Source organism: Thamnophis sirtalis, unplaced genomic scaffold (genome assembly GCF_051295495.1).
Source record: "Thamnophis sirtalis isolate CommonGarterSnake01/CBP01778 unplaced genomic scaffold, rThaSir2_p1.2 scaffold_3, whole genome shotgun sequence".
Lineage (NCBI taxonomy): Eukaryota > Metazoa > Chordata > Lepidosauria > Squamata > Natricidae > Thamnophis > Thamnophis sirtalis.
In genome coordinates, this window is record NW_028261383.1 from 91354838 (window position 1) to 91376405 (window position 21568).

The 21568-nt window shown below is 37.3% G+C and overlaps 1 protein-coding gene across 1 annotated transcript in view; it reads left to right on the forward strand.

Moving 5' to 3' along the window:
- The window catches only part of COL23A1 (collagen type XXIII alpha 1 chain), a 272186-nt gene that overhangs the window by 144882 nt on the left and 105736 nt on the right, over positions 1-21568 (forward strand). Inside the window, exon 3 of the mRNA XM_087709496.1 lies at positions 14955-14999. Coding sequence (XP_087565622.1) covers positions 14955-14999 — 45 coding nt within the window. The remainder of the gene's footprint in view (positions 1-14954; positions 15000-21568) is intronic.

Below are 21568 nucleotides of genomic sequence, written 5' to 3' on the forward strand. Positions count from 1 at the left end.
TCTTTTTGGCCATGTCCCACCTAAGCATCTCTAAAATCCTGATCCCCACCTCCCTGGTGACACATATTTCTTACTTTACTCAAAAAATGAACTCTACTCACATGGAGAAAGCCTAAAAGCTCATTAACTTGGTTTAAACAAAGTTCAAATTACCCCCATTAAAAATCAAATTGCCCCCCCTGTGGGGCATGGGCCCCACGTTGGGAACCACTGGTTTAGATCCTTTACTGAGGCCCTTCATTGCCACACTGAGTAAAATAACTTAAGCACATAGATGTTAAGCAAAGAGGACCTCCTTATTAAGTATTTTCATGCAAGAAGTGAAAAATGGGGTTGTTTGATTTTACATGGGAGCAATGGAAACAATGCTTGGGTTCCTGTACCGGTTGATACCAATTTGGTTGGTACCAATTTGCTTTGCGCGCATTGCTAGCACATGTGCAGTTGACTGTTAATTGTTCTGCCCATGTGCAGTTGACTGTTAATTGTTCTGCGCATGCACAGAGATAAGCCGGCAACAGCAGAAGAGACCAGGGAACCAGTTCAGGGATGTGGCCAGCCTTAGTTGCTGCTGGTTCTGCGACCCAAGGCAAATCACTGGTTTGGTTGAACTGGGCCGAACCAGGAGCAACCCATCTCTGAATGGAAAATGTAAGTAAGAATTCCCCTTTCCTCTTTATGGTAATATAAATTATTACCAAGACTTGAAAGGTCTAAATAGGACAAGATGAAATAAATCTCACAAAGACAAATGTTTTTGCCTTCCTAATTTGCATCCTTATTGTAAAAGCAAACAAATAATAAGCAGGAGTGTTGCATTGTGAAAATATCCTTGAGTTTCCCAAAACCAAAAGGCAAGGAAAATTATTATAATACCAACAAAACAAGAATTGGAAGATGATTATGCTTCTTCTCTTTGCAAAGAAAGCATACCTGGTAACCATGGGTCAAGAAAGAGCCCATTAGATAAGAGGAGCCGAAGACAAAAAAAAAATACAGTTCTTCTGGCTGTCTGAAATATTTTATAATAAACTACAGGTCAATTTATTTCCTGCTTGTTATCCTCCCTTCTGTTTTACATCTGTGCCTATTAGCCAATGGCAATTTGGTTGGCGTCCCTTTGGAGTACTTCATGTCCAGAAGAATCAGTTTCAGGCATTCCTTGTTTCAATCCATTCCAAAACAGATAAACGCACACATAATAATATCTGGTGCTTTACTGCAGTGGAGTCCACACTGGCTCATCTTGTACTTCTTCACATCTGGAGGGCATCAATTTGGATAAAGGCTTTTACCTCCAGAATCTATTCACTGAAGTGTTTTCCCATTTTAATAAGGAGCCAGATGTTCTCTTAACAATTAAAACCAATCTGATGTTTGCCTTGCTGCTCAGAAGAGAATGGCTTTGTAACTGATATGTTTCATTCGTTGGCAAAGGATTTTAGAGTCAAGTGGCTACTAAATATGCTTCTTCTCTTGATTGTTTGTCAAGTCCCTGGAAAGCATTCATTTTAGACACCTTGCTTGTTTGATCCTTTGAGAATTTTGATGCAATGCTTCTGGAGGTGCTTAATGGTAAGGTGGTATCAGCTTGGCATAGTACTCGGGTTAATGTACCGTATGGTGCGCAACCAAGTTTTCCAAATAGCATAATTACTTCTCAGAAGTAATGTAGGGCATTCCCCTATGTTGAAATTGGGCATGGAAAGAGCCTTGACTTATATGCGTGATGGGTGAGATTTATTGTTTAATATCTTATCTTTCTGTGTATACTACTAACTGCAATGAATATTATGGATCTCTCAGATATTCATGTTTCCCCCCTAGAAATTTCCCCACAAGCACAGAGTCTGGATTTCCCCCCCTTTGGATCAATTGAGTGTTGATGCATTGGTTGCAATCAAATATTGACCAACTGAATTATTGCCCAAGCTTGACATCATGGGCTGAGAGAGAACTGGCCCAAAGTGACTAAGGTGGCACTAGAATCTCCTGGTTTCTAGCCTGGTGCCTTAATCACTAGATCAAACTAACTCTCTCTCAGATATTCAAAGTAGCCTCTTCAAAATATATATATAACACATTCATTCATTTGTTTGTTGGTTGGTCCATCCATCATTCCATCTATCCATCCATTCATTCATTCGTATATATATTTACACAATTGCATAAAACATTCAAATGAATTGCAGAGATCTTCTTAAGTAGAATATAACTTCTAGGGTAGAAGTAGAAATTGTAAAGGCTTAGAAAAGCTAAATATTCTTCATGTCAAGTTCACCCACTAACACTTCTGTTCTCAGTTACTAAGTGGTTGCTCACAATTCTTCTAATGATGTATTTCATATGTTTACAAAAGTGCCTAAGCTTTGGAGGTGCAATTTACAATGTTTTTGGCACACAGTGTATATATGAAAAGGAAAAGGAAATGTTGGTCTCTTAGGATATACTTGTATAAAATGTAATACTAACAGAAAAAAGGGAAACATTTGTTTATTTGAAATGTGTTTATTTATATATCTTTTAAAGTGGTTATATCACCATAAAAAGGAAACATTTGAATACAAAAGAAAGGGTACAATTCATCAAAAATCATATTTCTTTAAAATGAGAATTGAGAAGCCGAAGGGCCATTAGTTGAATAAAGAAATAAAAGGTGCCCAAATATTCTCAAATCTACATTGTTAAGTTCCTATATTTTAAATATATGAGAACAATTTCTGTGATAGATCCAAATCTCACACTCTCCAAGACCCATTTCTGCTACAACAGGCTGACTTCCGATGGGAAACTGTTTTCAGGCATGCAGTGAACACAAGAGGGAAAGAAAAATGACCCTGCAGGGACTCATTTTCTTTAATAAATCTATGCAGTCTAATTAAATACAATACCATCAGTTAAAAAAAGAGAAATATATGTTTTATAGCCTGATTTTAGAGATTAGTCGATACAAAATTAAAAGTTAACCATGATCTAATGTTTGTGCAGTCTTATTGTAGTTGTACATTTGGTCTTCAAATTTATAACTTTCTTTTTAGTCATCGGCTGAGAATTAAATATTTGGATTTGGTGTTTTTGAAACCAAGTGAGAAGTATCTTTTATAATGGAGTTTGCCATTTTAATAAACCCCAGAGCCAAGGATAAGATTCTGGATTCCAAATTTGGAAAATAAAAGTCTTTTTCCATTCATATTTACGAATGAAGGCAAATGTTTGTTTCATTAATGATAACAAAATATGAAATTACTTTTAAAGGGGAAGTGTGAGGCAAAGTAAATTGAAGTAGAATCCTTGTTGTTGTAGGGCACCATGCTTTGGATAATGTGGGGGGAAATTACTGAATTTCTTTACCTCCATATTATCTAAGAATTCAATTATTGATAGCAAGGCATTTATCTAGTGATATGAAGATATGAGATCTTCATATGACCTATAAAATAAACATATCAAACTAGTTTTACTTCTAAGAAATGTTTTCTAAGATTCAATCAAAATATGCTTTCTTGTAACTTAAACTTATTATTCTGCATTTCACATTATGAAACAAGGCAGAGAAGGTGACTTTTCACTAAAGCTGAAATGCAGAACTAGCAATTCCCAAGTTTTCTTGGGAATGTATGTTATGTGCCACTCAAGACTGACCAAATATTAGGTAACTCAGAAAAATAGCACACAGACTCATATTATCATGATTCATTAACTGTGGAGATGGGTTTAGTCCTGTGCAGAGGTGGGTTCCTACCAGTTCGCACCAGTTTGGTAGAACTGGTTCGACAAATCTACTGAACCGGTTAGAAGAGGTTCCACCAGTGGACCCGGAAAGCAGGCCACACCTACAGAAGAGGTTCCAAAAAAATTTGAAACCCATCACTGACACACACACACACACACACAGACTCACACACACAGACTCACACAGAGAGAGAAAGAGAAAGAAAGGAAGAAAAAAAGAAAGAAAAAAAGAAAAAAATGAGAGAGATGAAAGAAAAAAAGGAGAAAGGGACAGAGAGACAAAAGGAAGGAAAGAAAGAGAGAGAGAGAGAGAGAGAGAGAGAGAGAGAGAGAGAGAGAAAAAGAAAGAAATAAAGAAAGAAAAAAAGAAAGAAAGAAAAAAAAACACATGGCCAGCAAGCCACTCCCACCAGGTCATATGGCAAGCAAGCCACTCCCACAAAGGAGGCCACACCCACAGAGTAGGTTCGAAAATTTTTTGAAACCCACCACTGGTCCTATGTAACAATCTTCTTTGCCTGACAAGTAGAAAAAGATACTCAGAAGTTGGATAAAAAGAGGAGGAATATCTTCTTAAATAGAAAAAAAAATGTACTGGCATTAGGTTGTTATTTTATGGTACATTATAAAGCAAAAAAAAATATCTAATCTCTGCTCTGACATTGCTGAAACTATTTGCTATGATTTGAAATGATTTCTTATGGTTTGTATTATTAGAAAAGGGGAAATAATTTTAATTTGCTCTTAACAAACATTAACAGGTAGGTCCATTTAGTCCAACCCAGTCCAGATTTCTCTGTCATTACAGTCATCATATAGCAAATATTATTTTTCTTCAAACCCTTTGAACCATTCTATAATATACAAAATACTTCATTGTACACTTTTATCAGTTTTTCCTCCTGAAGACAGTCTAAATTTAGAGCATAACACAGCCTACTCCTAAGTATCTAATCTCATTCCAGCTGACTATAATTGTATTCTATAAAACAGGGACCTTATGAATAATAACAGAAGAAGAAAAGCTGGAATATTTCAGTCTGGAAATGTTATATGAAAGTTGGATAAGCCCCATCAATTAATTTCTCTCTAGTAGCAAGATATGTGAGGATCTAAAGGAAAACATGGAAAAAGCACCTGTGGGACACCATGACCTGGATAATTGAGAATTTCCATAGATACATAAGCGAAGAAATTCCAAAATGAAATTCAGAAGAAACCAGTGGCAAATTATGTAACTGTAGGTACCTACAACAGAGGCTAGAATTGAAGAAATCCTAAAAAGGATGGGGTACTTGAGAAAGTTCTTAGAATGCAAAAATTGAAAAAATAAAAGAACAAGAAATTACAGAAAGATTTGAAACAGGTAAGTGGGGTAATAGAAAGAGATAGCTTGTATTTTGGAAAGAGAATCTTTTGTTCATTGCCAACATCTGCTTCAAGCAACATAAAAGTAGGCTATAGACCTGGACATCATTAGATGAACAACAGGGGATGATAATCATCACTATCAGAAGAAGAAGATGGAAAAGTGAAAGACAAGCAACTTAGAGATTCAGATTGTGGAACTATAAATTATATTGGTGTCAAAAAAATAGGCGATACTTGGAAAATTAAGGAGAATAATAGAGAATAGAATAGAATACTTTTGGTCTGGTGCAGAGGTGGATTGCTACTGGTTCGCACTGGCTTGGGTGAACTGGTAGTGGTAATTTGGTCTGGGTCGCAGAACCGGCAGTGACCAGGCTTGCCACACTCTCGAACTGGTTCCCTAGTCTCTGCTGCCGCTTCTAGCATGGCTTTTATTAGATTTTCATGGTCTTCGCGCATGTGCAGAACAATTTACAGTGAACTTCGCATATGCAAGCAACACGTGGCTGACGAAGCATGCGCGAAGCGAACTGGAACCAATGCCGTAGGAACCCACCCCTGGTCTGGTGGATATGCAAGAAATAAATTTAATATGCTTAACTTATATGAAAGAAAAAAGAAATTTTGAAAGCAGAAGCATAGATAAAATTTCAGAAAGGAAAAGATTCAAATAGCTTTCAGAATAAACTGAGGTAAGGCAACTCAAAAGTAATTGCAGGCAAAGAAAGTGGAAGAAAACTGGAGACCACTTCTGAACTTTGTGCTTGAAGTGGAAAAAAATCAAACTCTGATTTTGGGTTTTACCTATTAGATTGATAGGTTTTATAGAAATAGCTAGTTTATATTATTATGAATAAGCAAAAAGTTGTGGTTTGATGTTGATGCCTTATTTTACTGCAGCAAAGGAAGTCAGAAGTCAACACTTTCCCCCCCCAGTCTTTCTTCACTTCTCTTCCCTCCCTTTCCTGCCACTGCTTTCTTACTTCCTTTTGTATTTTGTATTTTATAACCTAATAAAATGTTTAAAATTTGAAATATATATTACAAATAAAAACTGCAAGGAATATGTATTAGAGATTGTGTATACACACATAAACACACACACATTAAAGCCATTTTATGGAATACAAACAATTATAAACATTGGCAAAAGAGAGCAATGTTAGTCTGTAGTAGCCAAAAACCAGGAGGAGCTGGCATGAGACTAATATATTTTATAAAAAGAATAAGCTCCAGGGAACTCATGCCTGTTAATAAAATGTGTTAGTCTCAAAAGGTGCTGCCAAGATTCTGACTTTAGAAAGGATTATTAAAAGAATATATTCAGAAATTATTATAAAGGCAATACATCAGTTTCAAAGAGACAGCTATAAATTCAAATTAAAAAAATATTTAAGTTGTAGGAGAAGATGCAGCTGAACTACTAATATGTCAGTGTCAATTGCTCTGGAATAATAAATTGGAAAAGTTTGGGGTATGTAAAGAAAGATACCAGTGATGTGCAAATTAATATATCCTTGCATGGATTTATCAAACAAGTTGACTTGATATCTTATTAAGATTAGACCCATACATTGTCAACTGAAAAGCTGGCAGTCCAGATTCATGACCTGAGTGGCATAACATTCTTGCCCCAGCTCCTGCCAACCTAGCAGTTCAAAAGCATGCAAATGCAAGTAGATAAATACCCTGTTACACCAAAAATAAGATCCAACCAGAAAATAAGCCATAACATGATTTTTCAAGATGTTCATAATATAACCCTACCCCAAAAATAAGCCACTGTTAAAATTGTTAGCCAGATGGATGCATTTAGTACCATATTTCTCTGGAAATAAGCCCTAATTCATCTTTTGGAGCAAAAATTAATATAAGATCCAGTCTTATTTTTCGGGAAACACGGGAAAATACCACTTTGGTGGGAAGGTAACAGTGCTCCGAGATGTCATGCTGGCTACATGACTGTAGAAATGTCCTTGGACAGCGCTGGCTCAGTGGCCTTGAAAGGAAGATTGCCACTGCCCCCTATAGTCGGCAATGACTAGCGGAATAAAATCTGCAAGAACTCCTCTATCTTTTTTAATTGAAAGTAAAATGAAAAATATATAAGTAGGTTTCGAAAAAAGCAGAGGAAGCTGAAATCATATAATTAATATGAGGAGGTAATGGAGAAAGAGTTTAACTTTACTCTGTTCATTACAGCAAGACCTTTGACTGTGTAGATTGTGCCAAAATGTGGAATGCACTCAAAGCTGATTATTTTTCTGAGAAATATTTCCACTGAACAAATACCAACTGAATTTGGAGAGATACTGAATGTATCGAGAATTGCACAGTGGGTAAACTGGAAGCAGTGGTTTTTGATATTTAAATTATGATTTCAGAGTTTATATCATAGTTTTTGTGGGTTTTTTTCCTCAAAATAGTGAAAAGTTATTATCAGGTTGCAAAAGCTTTAGTTGGAAAGGGATCCAAAGTATAGGCATAGACAATTTGAGAGTTGAATGAATCCCAGGGCGCCTCGTTTCTCATCCTATGTTTGTTGATAGGTTCCATCCTCCTCTTCTACTACAAGGAGGACAATTTCAGTAAATTAATAATGTTCCAATCGTACCATTTTTCTCTCTCTCATCAACTATTATAGGCTTCATCCTCATTAAAGATACTTTTTATTTCTCATGGGATTTCAACCAAGGCAGGAGAGGAACGTAAGATTACCATAATTCTGTCCTCAAAAATAAGACAAAAATATATTAATCCAAATGCACATCTGATGGAAAACAGTGGTATCGTGCTTAAGAAGCAGTGGATGGAAACTAATCAAGGAGAGAGCCAATCTAGAACTCAGGAAAAAATTCCTGATAGTCAGAACAATTAATCAGTGGAATGGCTTCCCTCCAATACTGGAGTTTTTAAAGAAGAGATTGGTCAACCATTTGTCTGAAATGGTATAGGATCTCCTGCTTGATCAGGGAGTTGGGCTAGAAGACCACCAAGGTACATTCTTTTTCTGTTACTCTGTTAGGGCGTTAAAGTAAGGACAGACCAGATCAAGTCCAGTTTCTGCCATGGAAATTTCCAGGGTGACTCTCACTGCAGCTCTACTTAATTCAGGTGGATATTGGGAGGACAAAATTAGTTTACTGCATAATCCACCTGAAGAACATGGAGAAAGTTGGATATAAATCTGATCTGGACTTTTTTCTCAGGCATGGGAACTTTCAGCCCCCATTTATTGAAATTTTCATTTGCAGAAAATACACATAACAATCCTCTAGCTGCTTTGGTATGGTAGCTAAAGAACTACCATACCAAAGCAGCTAGAGATCAGTTACATGGATTAGATGATTATCAGTCTGTAAATGAAAATTTCAATAGACATGTGCTGGGAGTTCCCATGCCTGAGAAGAAAGTCCTGAATGGAAATTATGTGGAGGAGAAGCTTTGTATTGCGTCTCAGGCCTTTAGGAGGGGTCTTATTTTCAGAAATAGAAATGGCCCTTTCATAGATAATCAGCCCCTCTACAGTTGATGGAAGTAGTTTAACGCCAGTTCCTCTATACCAGTGATGGTGAACCTTTTTGGCACCGCATGCTTGTCGGGCCTGCAACCAGGAAGAGGAACTGCCCAGCGGTCACATGCGTTCCAAAAAACTTCTGGTTTCCAGTGTGTGCATGTGCACCTGCCACCTAGTCTTCTGGTTTCTGGTGTGCATCCACTTGTGCATGTGCCCCGGACATCTAGTCTTCTGGTTCCCAGGCAATGCACATGTTGACGCTGGAAAATGAAAGACCAGCTCTTCCAGTTTCCTGCACTGCCACACGCATAGAGGCCAGTTGATCAACACATGTACATGCACACCAGAAACCCAGAAGAGGAACAGGCAATGCCAGGCAACATGGCTCCGTGTGCCTGAAGTGGCAAAGTTTCACCATCATGACTCTACAATTCTATCACAGTTTTCTCCTGACTGTATAAATTGAAACTTAGAGGCTTCCAGAAGAGGAAATCACAAAGGAATTGTGGAAGGTCATGGCCGGTGTACAGCCTCTCTGGGGATCAGAACCACGGGTAAGGATTGTGTTTGATTACAGAAGTCATTAAAGTGAGGCTTTTTTCATGGTAAAATAGAGCAGGGTCCAACATGTCAACTTCCACTGTGAAGTTTCAGTCTTCAAGTAAAATAGCATTTTATTTGAATATGACATCCCTATTCCACATGGATACAAAAATCAAGTTGAGTTTCTTTTGAGATATAGAATAATGGCCATAACACATGTACCAAATTTAACTCTAATACCTCAGTTTTCAACTGGCAAACACACTTAGCAAAGGAATGTTGAACAGGGCTAAATTCTTTCACTAATCAATTTAAGCATAGAACATGGTTCCTATGATTCAGAACAGGTTGGGCTTTATACATTTACAGAATACAAAAAATGGCTTTCTTACTCTCACATCTTCAACCAGCCTCAAATTATATACATGCACAGCAACAGAAAAAAAAATATTGAAACTTGTGCTATGATCTCTGATCTCAAATAGTCTATCTGCCACTATATCAAGGGCCTAGGTAGTCTTAAGAGGACAAGGGGTGGGTGGGAAGCAGCGAAGCGATTTCTTGAACCACTTGGCAACTACAGTCTCAGTCTCTATATTGAAAAAAGATTTTCATATGGATTCACTTATGAGGACTTTTTTCCCCCTTACTTCGGCCAATTGTGTTGCAACTGGCTTTAGAAAAAGACGTGTAGTTCTTTTCCAAAGATTGATGCTCTACACATGTCAAAATAGAGCTGGTTTGAACCATAAGGTGATGTGTGAAGCACTTGCATACTTCGCAATCTCCAGCATTTTAGATCTAGTCAGATGCAAAGACGTCACACAAACATGCTTCAACATGATGAATAAAGAGTCTATATTGCATGCAACTGTAAATAAAATTAATTATATGTTTGAAAAACCTACATTCCAAATCACACAGATTGCATTCTGATACAGTCCATTTAATGATCGGGTCTGTGAGATACCATATTTTTCGGAGCATAAGGCAAATCTTTTTCCTTCAAAAAAGAGGCTGAAAATCTGGGTGCGTCTTATACACTGAATACAGCATTTTTTTTGCCTCCTGAAACCTGCCCCCTTCACCAAAATGGCCGTGCAGAGACTTTAGGAGGCTTATAGAGTGTTCCTGGGGACTGGGAAGGGCAAAAATGAATGAAAATGGGCTGTTTTTTGTTCAATTTCTCCCCCCCCCCCAGCAGCCCCCAGGAGCACTCTTTAAGCCTCCTAAAGGCCATGCATGTCCTTTATTCACAAAAAATGGGCCAATTTTTGCGAAAATGGGCTGTTTTTTGCTCATTTTTGAGCCCCACCCCCACCCCGCAGGAGCACTCTACAAGTCTCCTAAAGGCTATGCATGCCCTTTTTTTTGACGGTCTGCAGAATTCAAAAACTCCCTTTTTGGGGGGGAGGTCTGCAGAGTGCAAAAACTTTTTTTTAATTTGCCTCTTCAAAATCTTGGTGCGTCTTATACTCCAGTGTGTCTTATACTCCGAAAAATACGGTAGTGATGTTATTATCTGGTCTTAAGAAAAACACTTGTGGTATTGCAACCACAGAATAAAAAAATACTCTACTGCAGAGTGTTTCGTGACTCAATAGTTGGTATGGCTTCTTTAAAACTATTCACATTTACATCTATGCATCTTTGGAAAGACATAGCTGCTTCAACAGTTGGCAAAAAATAGTTTATGTGCTCTCCTGAATTCTGAAGTATCTGTCAAAAGATTTGCACAGTCCTGCCCTGCAGTGCATATCTGTAAAATTTTATATCTGACCTTGCAGTCTGGTTAAGGGTTAGGAAATAAAGACAATGTGCCCTAACTTGTATCCATGAAGGGTCTTCGATGGATTCCTAGTAAACCTCTAAACATGATGCTGCCATCATGGGGGTTTGTGGGATTAGGAAAAATGCTCTCCTTTTGCTCCCAGAGAAAGGAGTCCTGCTTTGCCCTTGTGGACAGAATTGCATGCAGATTATTAACAAGTGTTGTTTATACTTCTCCACGCCTTGGGTAATAAACTCACATATGTAGAATGGAAACATTTCTGGCAATTCAAATATTTCATAGACTGGGAATGTTTCATAATCCAGAACCTTCATATTATTTCCTCTGCTGTTAAAATAGTTTAATAACAATATAGGCAAGAAGACATAAACTACTACTTAAACTGTGAAAGTGATCTAGGCTTAGAGTGATTTTTTTTTAAAGAAGCACGCTTGTTATTTGTTATTTTACCATTGGCCTTTGAGGCAGTTATTCTTGTTAAAAAATGCAGGGCCACTGACCTTACCTATTGACCACAAAAATATACATTAATGACAAAGTTCATGAGTTCAAATTGATATGATTTAATAATTCACTGTCAGCTTTAAATAAATGTTTATACTCTGTTGCAATTTGTAAATGCATTTTACTTAAAAGTTGTAAGCCTAATTATTCTTAGCCAAGTTTTACTTTGTGTGTGTCTGCGGCTATATGTGTATTTCTGCATGGTAAGAGAGGTAGATTCTGACATAGCTTATGCTTTTTTAGAATTGCTAATTACACCTCTGGTCAAATTTCCAGGTTAGCCAGACCCATTTTATTTACAATTGTAAACCATCTGATTTATGTGATTTTATTTCTCTGCATGTGGCTACGTTTTATTTTACTGTTTGTAAAATATGTCATAGTTTGACCACATGAGTATTATAATTAAGTTTTGCTGTGGTTTTTACTTGCTGTCTCAGATGTGGATTTATTTCTGTTTCTGAATTGGTCAATGGTCGTAATAAAGTTTACTACTACTACTACTACTACTACTACTACTATTAACTACTGCTGCTACAGCAGCAAATGTTAGGTAGTTCTTATGAAGTAATGAGAGCCTGGATCTGAAAAACTATATCGTGTTAAGATGTTTGACAGAGAAAATAGCTGCGTATCAAATGATAGTGAGCAACAGCAGTAGAATATTGTATTCACCTTCATCTTGTATTTAGTAACAAAGGTAAAGTGGATGCAGATAGGGGTCAGATTGAAAAAATTTAACAACCAGTTTTCTGCCTGGTTGCTGGATGGGCATGGCCATGGGGGCGTGGCCTATTCAGCTTCCTGAACCATGAGGGGGGCGTTTTTGCCCTCCCCGGCCTCCAGAGGCTTTCCTTGAGCCTCCAGGAGGGCAAAAACTGCCTCCCTGGGCTCCAGAGGCCCTCAGGAGGACTGTTTCTGGACTCCTGGTATTTCTGGTAGGCCTGTTTTTTGCTCTTGCAGAGCCTCCGCAAGGCCAGTTCAGTAAACCAGATTAAAATTAACATGCGGTTCATCCAAACCGGTCCAAACTGGCTGAATCCCACCATTGGGTGCAGAAATTTCAAGATGTGCACACACTGGTAGCATGTAGGTTTATTACAAAGAATTAATATGTATCTAAATGCAGGAAATAAGTTCAATGGCTGCAAAATGAATCTGAATGGAATACAAAACTGAGTGACCAATATGAAAGAGGCAGTGGTGGGTTTCAAAAATTGTTGGAACCTACTCTGTGGGTGTGGCCTCCTTTGTGGGAGTGGCTTGCTACCCATGTGACCGAATGGGAGTGGCTTGCCGCTCATGTGACCGGGTATGAAATTATGAATTAGTACTTAGGTTGGTCCAAGTAGCTATTCAGAAGTTAGTGGTTAGAAGCAATCGTAAAGCAATATATGGAATTAAAACCAGAAATATTTTGTTGGCTATTTGAAAGGAAGTATAATAATTATTTAATTTTACACATGTTAGCAGCTGCTGGAATTGTGTTTGCACAACAGCGGAAAAAAAGAGATATGTAAATGAATAAATATTACAATGTGCAGGAATAAATAAATTGACAATTAAAATCAAGAAGGCGTTGAATACTTTTTCACGTGGGATTGGTTTTAGCAATTGCCAACGAACGGAAACAGAAATTAGAAATCCAAAAGTATGAAAGAAAACACCAATTATGTAAGGAAAGGTCCCTAAAATGTATAAGGAAATATTACTAGATCATTATTAATGCGTAGATAATTGAGGGACATTATACACCCACCAGTGGTGGGTTTCAAAAAATTTTGGAACCTCTTCTGTAGATGTGGCCTGCTTTCCATGTCCACTGGTGGAACCTCTTCTAACTGGTTTGGTAGATTTGACAAACCGGTTCTACCAAATAGGTGTGAACTGGTAGGAACCCACCTCTGGAAAGAGGTATTTAGTGATGGTTTGGTCATATACAGTAGATGATATAAAAGAATACTGAACTGCAAAACAAACATATGAGGTCAAGAGAAAAGGAGAAACCAAAAAATTTGTGGCTGGATAAAATTAGTGAACTCCTTGGAGAGGTGATAAGTTTCAGGAACAAAATACAACAGATGAACCATCATATAAGTGCTTTGCAAAGGCACAAAGATATAGGGAGGCATAGAGAATAGTGTTAGTGTAGAAGTTATTTTTGTTTGTCTTATCTTCGTTGTCTTATCCCATTTTACTGTTTCATGTCAAGTGCCAGGGAAATCAGAAGATCCAGGCAGTTCAAATGGGTATAAAGATTTAGTACAAGCTTAAGCTCTCTACAAAAATCTAAACTACTAAGGGTCAAAGCAAGGTAGGCTGGGCTTAGATATCTTATGAGCACAAAGAGACTCACACCTGATTATGTTTGGAAGTTTGGAAGTTTATTGGTATTTGTATGCTGCCCACTCCCAGGGGACTAACAAGGGAATATAAAATTAAAAATAGAAATATAATTATTTTAAAATTACACAACATACATATCACTTAAAATGGGGCTGGATGCTGATCAACAGCCCCAGGCCTGCTGGAACAGCCAGGTCTTAGTGGCTTTACGGAAGGCCGGAAGAGTAGTGAGGGTCCGGATCTCTACGGGGAGATCATTCCATAGGACTGGGGCAGCAACAGAGAAGGCACTCCCCCGGGGGGGCGCCAGCCGACATTGTCCCGCCGATGGCACCCGGAGGAGGCCCAATCTGTGCGATCTTATCGGTCTTTGGGAGGTAAATGGCAGGAGGCGGTCTCTCAGGTAGAATTATGTTTTTTTACCCCTCCCTTGGGCTCAGCTTACATCTCCTCAGCCACATCTCTCTACTTACTATGTCAGGAGATGTGGTAGAGTCAGCACTCCCGGGGGTCAGGAGATGTGGCTGAGCCTGAACATTGATGGATGGGTTTATTTTTACCCTGGTTGCTCTTTATGTGCATTGATTCTGTTTTTGGTTTTTTAAATAATTTTTGAACATTTTGAGCCATTCAGTGTCTTGAATGGGAAGCCATATACACTAAAATATCGCAGTTCCCTCCCTTTGGAACATCATCTCCACAGATATTAGACTGGCTCCCACTTTGACACTTTTCCGTAAGGTCCTGAAAACTTGATTTTGCCAATGGGCTTGGGAAATCCAGAGTAGGACAGAGCCCATCAAGTGGCTTGTTGTGTGTTTTTGCCAAGGAGGTGAGGTTCATTGTTTTTTTTATATATATATTGGATTTTTATTATTTGTAAGCTGCTTACTGAGAGCGAGTGGGAGGCCACATAAATCTAAATAAATAAAGCTATATCTGTATTAGAGTAGCCCCATGGTGAGATGTGAAGCAAATAAATGTAATAAATAAATAAAGTAGATGTAAGCTTGCTGTTTAAGAATAATAGAACATATGATGCCATTGTATTGCTACCATCATGGAATCTTTTTGTCTAACCAGGGTTTAAATGAAATGTTCTCTATGTAAAGATGTATTAATAAGAAATGAGTTTTTTTTCCTTCGTAGGTCCACCAGGAAGAAGAGGAAAGCCTGGGCGACGGGGAGATCCAGGTAATTTTCTTGAACTTCTTGTAAAGTAATGTTGGTAAATTAAATTATATACACAAAGTAAAAGGCAGGAAAATTTTCTTTTACAGGTAATCCTCAACTTATGAACTAAATTGAGCCCCAAATTTATGTTGTTATGTGAGAAATTTGTTAAGTGAGTTTTGCCCCATTTTATGACTTTTTTTGCCAAATTCTTAAGTGAATCATTCCAGTTGTTAAATTAATAACCTGGCTGTTAAGTGAATCTGGCTACCCCATTGACTTTGCTTGTCAGGCAGTCCCAAAGGGATCACATGACCCCAGGACACTGCAACCATCATAAATATGAATCAGTTGCCAAGCGCCTGAATTTTGATCACATGACCATGGAAATGCTGCAGCTGTTATAAGTATGAAAAATGGTGATGTCACTTTTTTCAGTGCCATTGTAATTTCAAATGGTCATTAAATGAACTTTTGTAAGTGGAGGACTACCTGTACTATGTATATAAGTGTGGCTTTCTTTTTCATTTGTCTGCTGATTTTTCCTTCCTTGTTTTTAATGGGATAAGCCTGTAAACAGTCCATGTATGGTAATGGCTGTGCTACTTCTTTCTTCCTCAGCTATTACTTTCCATCTGAAAACTAACATTTCTGGACAGCAGTTAGTAGGAATATCTTCTTCTGATTGTAGATTGGTGTCATTGGCTAGTGAGTCACTGAGTGGCTAATTAGGAAGGAGATAAAGCCTAGGAAGAAACAGGAAAAGGGTTATCCATAATATGGCCCCAGGTCATATTACACACACACACACACACACACAGAGAGAGAGAGAGAGAGAGAGAGAGAGAGAGAGAGAGAGAGAGAGAGAGAGAGAGAGAGAGAGAGAGAGAGAGAGAGAGAGTCTGCTCACTTTTAAAAAAAGGAAGGCACACTCTACATATTGAATATAACATGTAGTTTAATTCTGAGACGTAAATAAAATCTGCTGTTGCCTGTCTAATATCTGGGCTACTAGGATCTGATACAAACCAGACTTCTAATTATCATCCCGTTCACAAAACGTAATCTGCATTGTATTAAGCCATGGTTTACTTAATCATGGTTTGTTGAATAAAGCACAGTTGTTAAGATTCATGCATTGCATAGCCATATGAACCATGATATAGCAATTACGATGTCTTGTTTCTTAAAATATGCTAAGCCAAAATTAAAAGCATATTGCATTAAATTGCATGATGTGTGGAAGCAGCTAGCGTTTCATATAGAAAAAAAAATTGCTATAGACCTGAATAAGCAAACTAAAGAGAAATGGAATACTGGAAGGTCAAATGGGAAAATGGAAAGGATTCTTCTTGTATTGATCAATGACAGGTTCATATCTTTTTATATTTTCTTCATTTTAAATCATTCCCATTATCTGCATTAATTTCAGAATGGAATCTTTATTATTCCATCTCGTATGCCTTTTCCAAGTGTAACACTTGTCTGGATCAGATTATGGTTTTCCAATAATTCAGCAAAAGTTCCAAGCATCCTTCATGGAGAAAGCTTTTTCCATCATTTCCATCTTAATTCAACGAAGCCTTCCCTAAGAGCTTAGTTTCTTGGGCTTAAGAAGACACAGCTACTGGCTAGACAAATGGCTAATGTAAAAAGAAATGTAGACAGAGGAAGGAGAAAGGGAGATGTGTGTTTCTATAATAAAGAGGCAAACATGCTTAGGCAGAGATAGAGAAATAAAAGTAAGGTTCCGATGCTAAATGTCGTAGCATTGCTCCAAAACCTCAGAAAGTTTTAATGGAAAGAAGGTGGACCCTTTTGTTTAATTTTTAAATCATTGCAACTTTTCTTATATGAAAGTAACATAGTGCAACAAAAATATTTTGCACCTCTTTCTGCCTAGAGTTATTCATCTGCCAAAGATAAAATTATTCATCTGGCTAAAGAGAAAAGAATACATTATACTGTCACAGCTGTGGGTCTGAATAGCAGGTTTAATTTTGTCTAATAGGTGGGTCAAGTAAAAGAGAGCAGATATGTTAATGGATGGTATTTTCATTTATTTCTTTGGGTTTTTTTGACCTTCCCTGAAATAATTTCCACTAAAAACAATAGGGATTGAATGTTATGACTGATTTTGACAAATATTATTTTAAATCATTTGAAATTTTGCTGCACAGAATAATAATCAGAACTTTTTCACCAACTCCAAACAATTCTGATTCACAGTTCAGTTGTGAAAAATATATTTCCACATTAGTATCAAGATTAAATATGGATTTGTGAATTAAACACTATTTTGTTCATTTGACTTTTGATTAAATGTATTCAGCCTTGGTTAAGCCTTGGTTAAGTGGCGTTCCTAATTGTATTTCTTCGGAACGACAAAATTATTGTTCATCTGCAATGTAAAAGGCTCTTTGGAACCACTACTAATAAAGGAATAACTATACACAATTTAATGTATATTTTTTTAGAGATTAAGAAAATAAAGAATTGTTTTTGGCAGAAGACTAGCAGAGTGTATGTTTTTTCAACAGAAAGTAAGCTGAAGGACTTTTTGAAAAAGAAGAAGATATAAACATATAAATAGACAAATTCAAAGGCACCCAAATTCAAAACTCAATAATAGCATTCCAGTTGCATATCAGCTTTGTATTGTTGTTCTAAGAAAATGTTTTATCTGGATTACAGCCTAACCAAAAAACAGATTGACCTCAGTATATTAGTTATATTGCATATATTCACCCAGCTGCTGAGTATTTTTTAATCATAATTATCATGTATTTATGTATGTGTAGCCAAGCTAGCAGTTCAAAAGCACGTAAAAATGCAAGTAGAAAAATAGAGACCAGTGGTGGGAAGGTTCCATGCACCATTCGATGTTTAGTCATGCCAGCCACATGACCATGGAGATGTCTTTGGACATTGCAGGGTCTTCTTTGAAATAATGAGCAGTGCCCCCTAGAGTCAGGAACGACTACCACATATGTGCGAGGGGAACCTTTACTTTTATGTATGTGTGCATGCATCTATCCAGTTGTGGTATTCAAATAATTTAACAACTGGTTCTCTGCCCTAATGATTTCTTCCAACAATCAGTTCACCAAACTGCTCAGAAAATTAACAAGTGGTTCTCCCGAAGTGGTGTGTAAACTGGCTGAATCCCACCACTGCATCTATCTATCTATCTATCTATCTATCTATCTATCTATCTATCTATCTATCTATCTATCTATCTATCATCCATCCATCCATCCATCCATCCATCCATCCATCTATCTATCTATCTATCTATCTATCATCTATCTAATCCTCCAGGGAAAGATTGAAGGCAAACGAGGTCCAGGCAGAAGAAGAACATCTTGGTTTCACTACCTAAGGGATGGTTTGAACAAAACTCAACATGATCACCAACATCTGCTCGCTCTATCTATCTATCTATCTATCTATCTATCTATCTATCTATCTATCTATCCATCCATCCATCCATCCATCCATCCATCCATCCATCCATCCATCCATCCATCCATCTAATAACCTTACCACACAGGAAACCAGGCTCTTACTCTTTCACTACAGTTGATAAATGGGAGCATTTTTTTTATTTTTATATGATTGCATCTTCCCGAGTGGTTCTTGTGTGGCTATAACTTCACAACTTCCAGAAAAAGGTTGAGTTAGAGCCAAATATTCAGCAGTTGTTTTGCTTGGCAGTATCTTTGCTCTGGCAGCTATTGAAAATATGTTTTTCTTTCTTTCTTTCTTTCTTTCTTTCTTTCTTTCTTTCTTTCTTTCTTTCTGTCTGTCTGTCTGTCTGTCTGTCTGTCTGTCTGTCATTTTGCTTGTTCTAAACAGGAGAACAGTTATACATTGCTGATATGATTCATAATAGTGTCTTGGATTTTTTTTTTAAAACTATACTTTTTAAAATTACTGTTAAACAAATGATTAAAATATTTTTGAAGATTTTATTACCGTATGTTTTTATTCTTAAATTTTGAAGCCCCTGTTCTGACCTAGAGCATGAAGCAAACTCTTTGTCCTGACAAAAAACCCTTTTATTAATTTACTGTGAATTCTGCTCATTCACATCCAGTGTCTTTCAAGGGAAGATTTACAATCATAGACCTTATCTGACTTAGAGAGCTGCCAGGCCGATATCTGCAAAATTTGGCAAGGCATCTCGGAGAGTCATGAAGCAATTACACGAACTAATTGTCTCCTGCAAACTCCACTTCCCTTCCATTCCTCTTTTATTTCCTCTAGGAGGGGCCATTCATCATCCACCTGTGGTCTTACTCCCAAGTCAAATCCTGTTCTTTAGCTGTTTTCTTCATCTGGCAATTCTGCGCATGCGCACTCTGGGAACAGGCACCAGCTGTTTATCTGCCTCACTGATGTCTGACTCTGAAGGCAGATGATAACTGGCATACAGCTCCGCCCCCCTCTCTGCCTCCGACACACAGCCCTCATCAGAGCCTTCCCCAGACTCCAGGACTGGCCCATGTTCCTCCCTAACCTCCTCACTGTCCGAATCTGCTGCCAGCTCTGCTGGCCACTGGCAGGCCATAAAGCCCCTATGAGGTATAGGCTAACTAAAAAAAAATAGTTAAGAGTGGAAAATAGCCTTAATCTTCTTAGTATGAAGCAATTTGTATCTATCAAATAATTATGAATGGAATATTACCTCCCCTCTTCTATTCCCTTACACATCGCCAAATATTCTCCTCTGAAATTCAGAGAGGTAAGAAGGATTTCTTGTAACATGAAAAGAATGAACAGCCCTTAGCACAGCTGCTTTCAGAGACAGAAAGAGGTGATAGTCTTGCTAAAGCTGTTCCCTTCTTGAATAGTCTTGACCAGGTAAATTCTTGCCCATATGAATGTCCAGTTGACTTTCAATTAGGTCAATAAATAAAGATCTACCAGATACGGCTTTGGAGCAATGCTGATAGGTAGATTCATTTGGCATCAGTCTGTAGATCTGTACGGAATCTCCTGTAGCCAAGAGAAATGAGCAACAAGGAAGAATTAAAGAAAGATGAAACTATAGCTACAGTTTTTTTTTGTTTTTTCTGGTAGCAGGAATTATACTTTTCCAAGGCTAGGTTCTGTATTGAATTTGGTTTTTTATACAATAAAAATAGGTTGCATACCTAACTAGGAATGCAGGAGTAATGGGGGGAAAGTATCTCTGCAATTCTCATAGTTGGCCTGAGTGCTTTCCTATTCCATATGAACAAGCAACCCTTCAGAATTATGCTACAAAGACAGTATAACAAATAACTAAATCAACTGAACTCCAATTTAGGCAAAATATTATTTGGGAAAAGAGATAGATGTTTCCTTTATATTCTTGTGGCTATTCCCTTCAAACAAAGCCAAGATATCACCACATGATTTTATTGCTGTCTTTAAGGAACATTTAACTTAAAACAGATAACTTATCTTACTCTTTTGACTGGATCCTTTATAACAGTCAGTTATTTTTCTTCGTTTTCAAGGCTTTGTGTGCAACAATCCAGCATGACATTTGATGTCATCTAAAGCCTCTCAATTGGATTGGTTACTTCTAATCGGTTCTAGTGCCAATCTATTGAGTCTCTCTTATTTAACTTTTTTGTGGGGGGAGAAATAGGACTCATTTTTGTATCTCATAATTGTTCAATTAATCTTTGATCATTTTTAATAGGAAAGATCACTTATTTTAAGGGTGCTTTTTCCACACCAAATATATTATCACTTGATTTCATATGATTTCACACATATCCCTTCTGTGTATTCTGCATTAATTTGATTGCTTCATATAATTGAGTCCATGTATCAGAAAAGAATAAGCATTGCCAATGTGCTTTATGGAATGAAGAGATAAAATCACAGTACACAAAGTATAATGAACCAGCCTCTTCTGCATGAGACACCTCTTCAAAATCAAGATTTATAAATGATCCCTTTAAGATTATCAGATCTGTTTCTGTTCCAATATATTAAAGAAGTTTTTTGGGGTTTGACTAAGCCAAGCTTTAACAGTGCTGACAAAATACAGGGCCTTTCCTGTAGTGGCTCCACATGCATGGAATATTTTGCTATCTGAGCTTTGTCAAATCTATCATTAGATATTTGACATTGTAATTTTTAAGTACTTTCCTTGAGCATAAATGTCCATTAGAGGCCTAAAGGTATAAATGATGACAAGTTGTAGCAGAAGTAGAAGATCCAGAAAATTAAAGACTATTAGGTAGGTGGGTGGGGATGTGATTTGCCCATCAAAGAAGAGAAAAGTATAATTGTGTTATACTATGTGAAGCTAATATGATGTACTTCAGTCTATAGAGAGCCAATTGAATATGCCTGTAGTTGTTGCTAGTTAATTTGTTCTAATGTTTGGCAGCAAGTTAAAAGCCAGTAATCTGCAGACTCTGCTAGAAAAGAAAGGAGTTTCTATTTCATCTCTGCTTTTGGATTTATGATCAATTTAAGATTGTTAGTTCTTTTTTTAAATCTTACGCTATGTTGCTGAGTGTAATGTGATTATCTTTCAATTGCTGATATATATAACTTTCACTTCATTGACTAGTTGGGTGCAC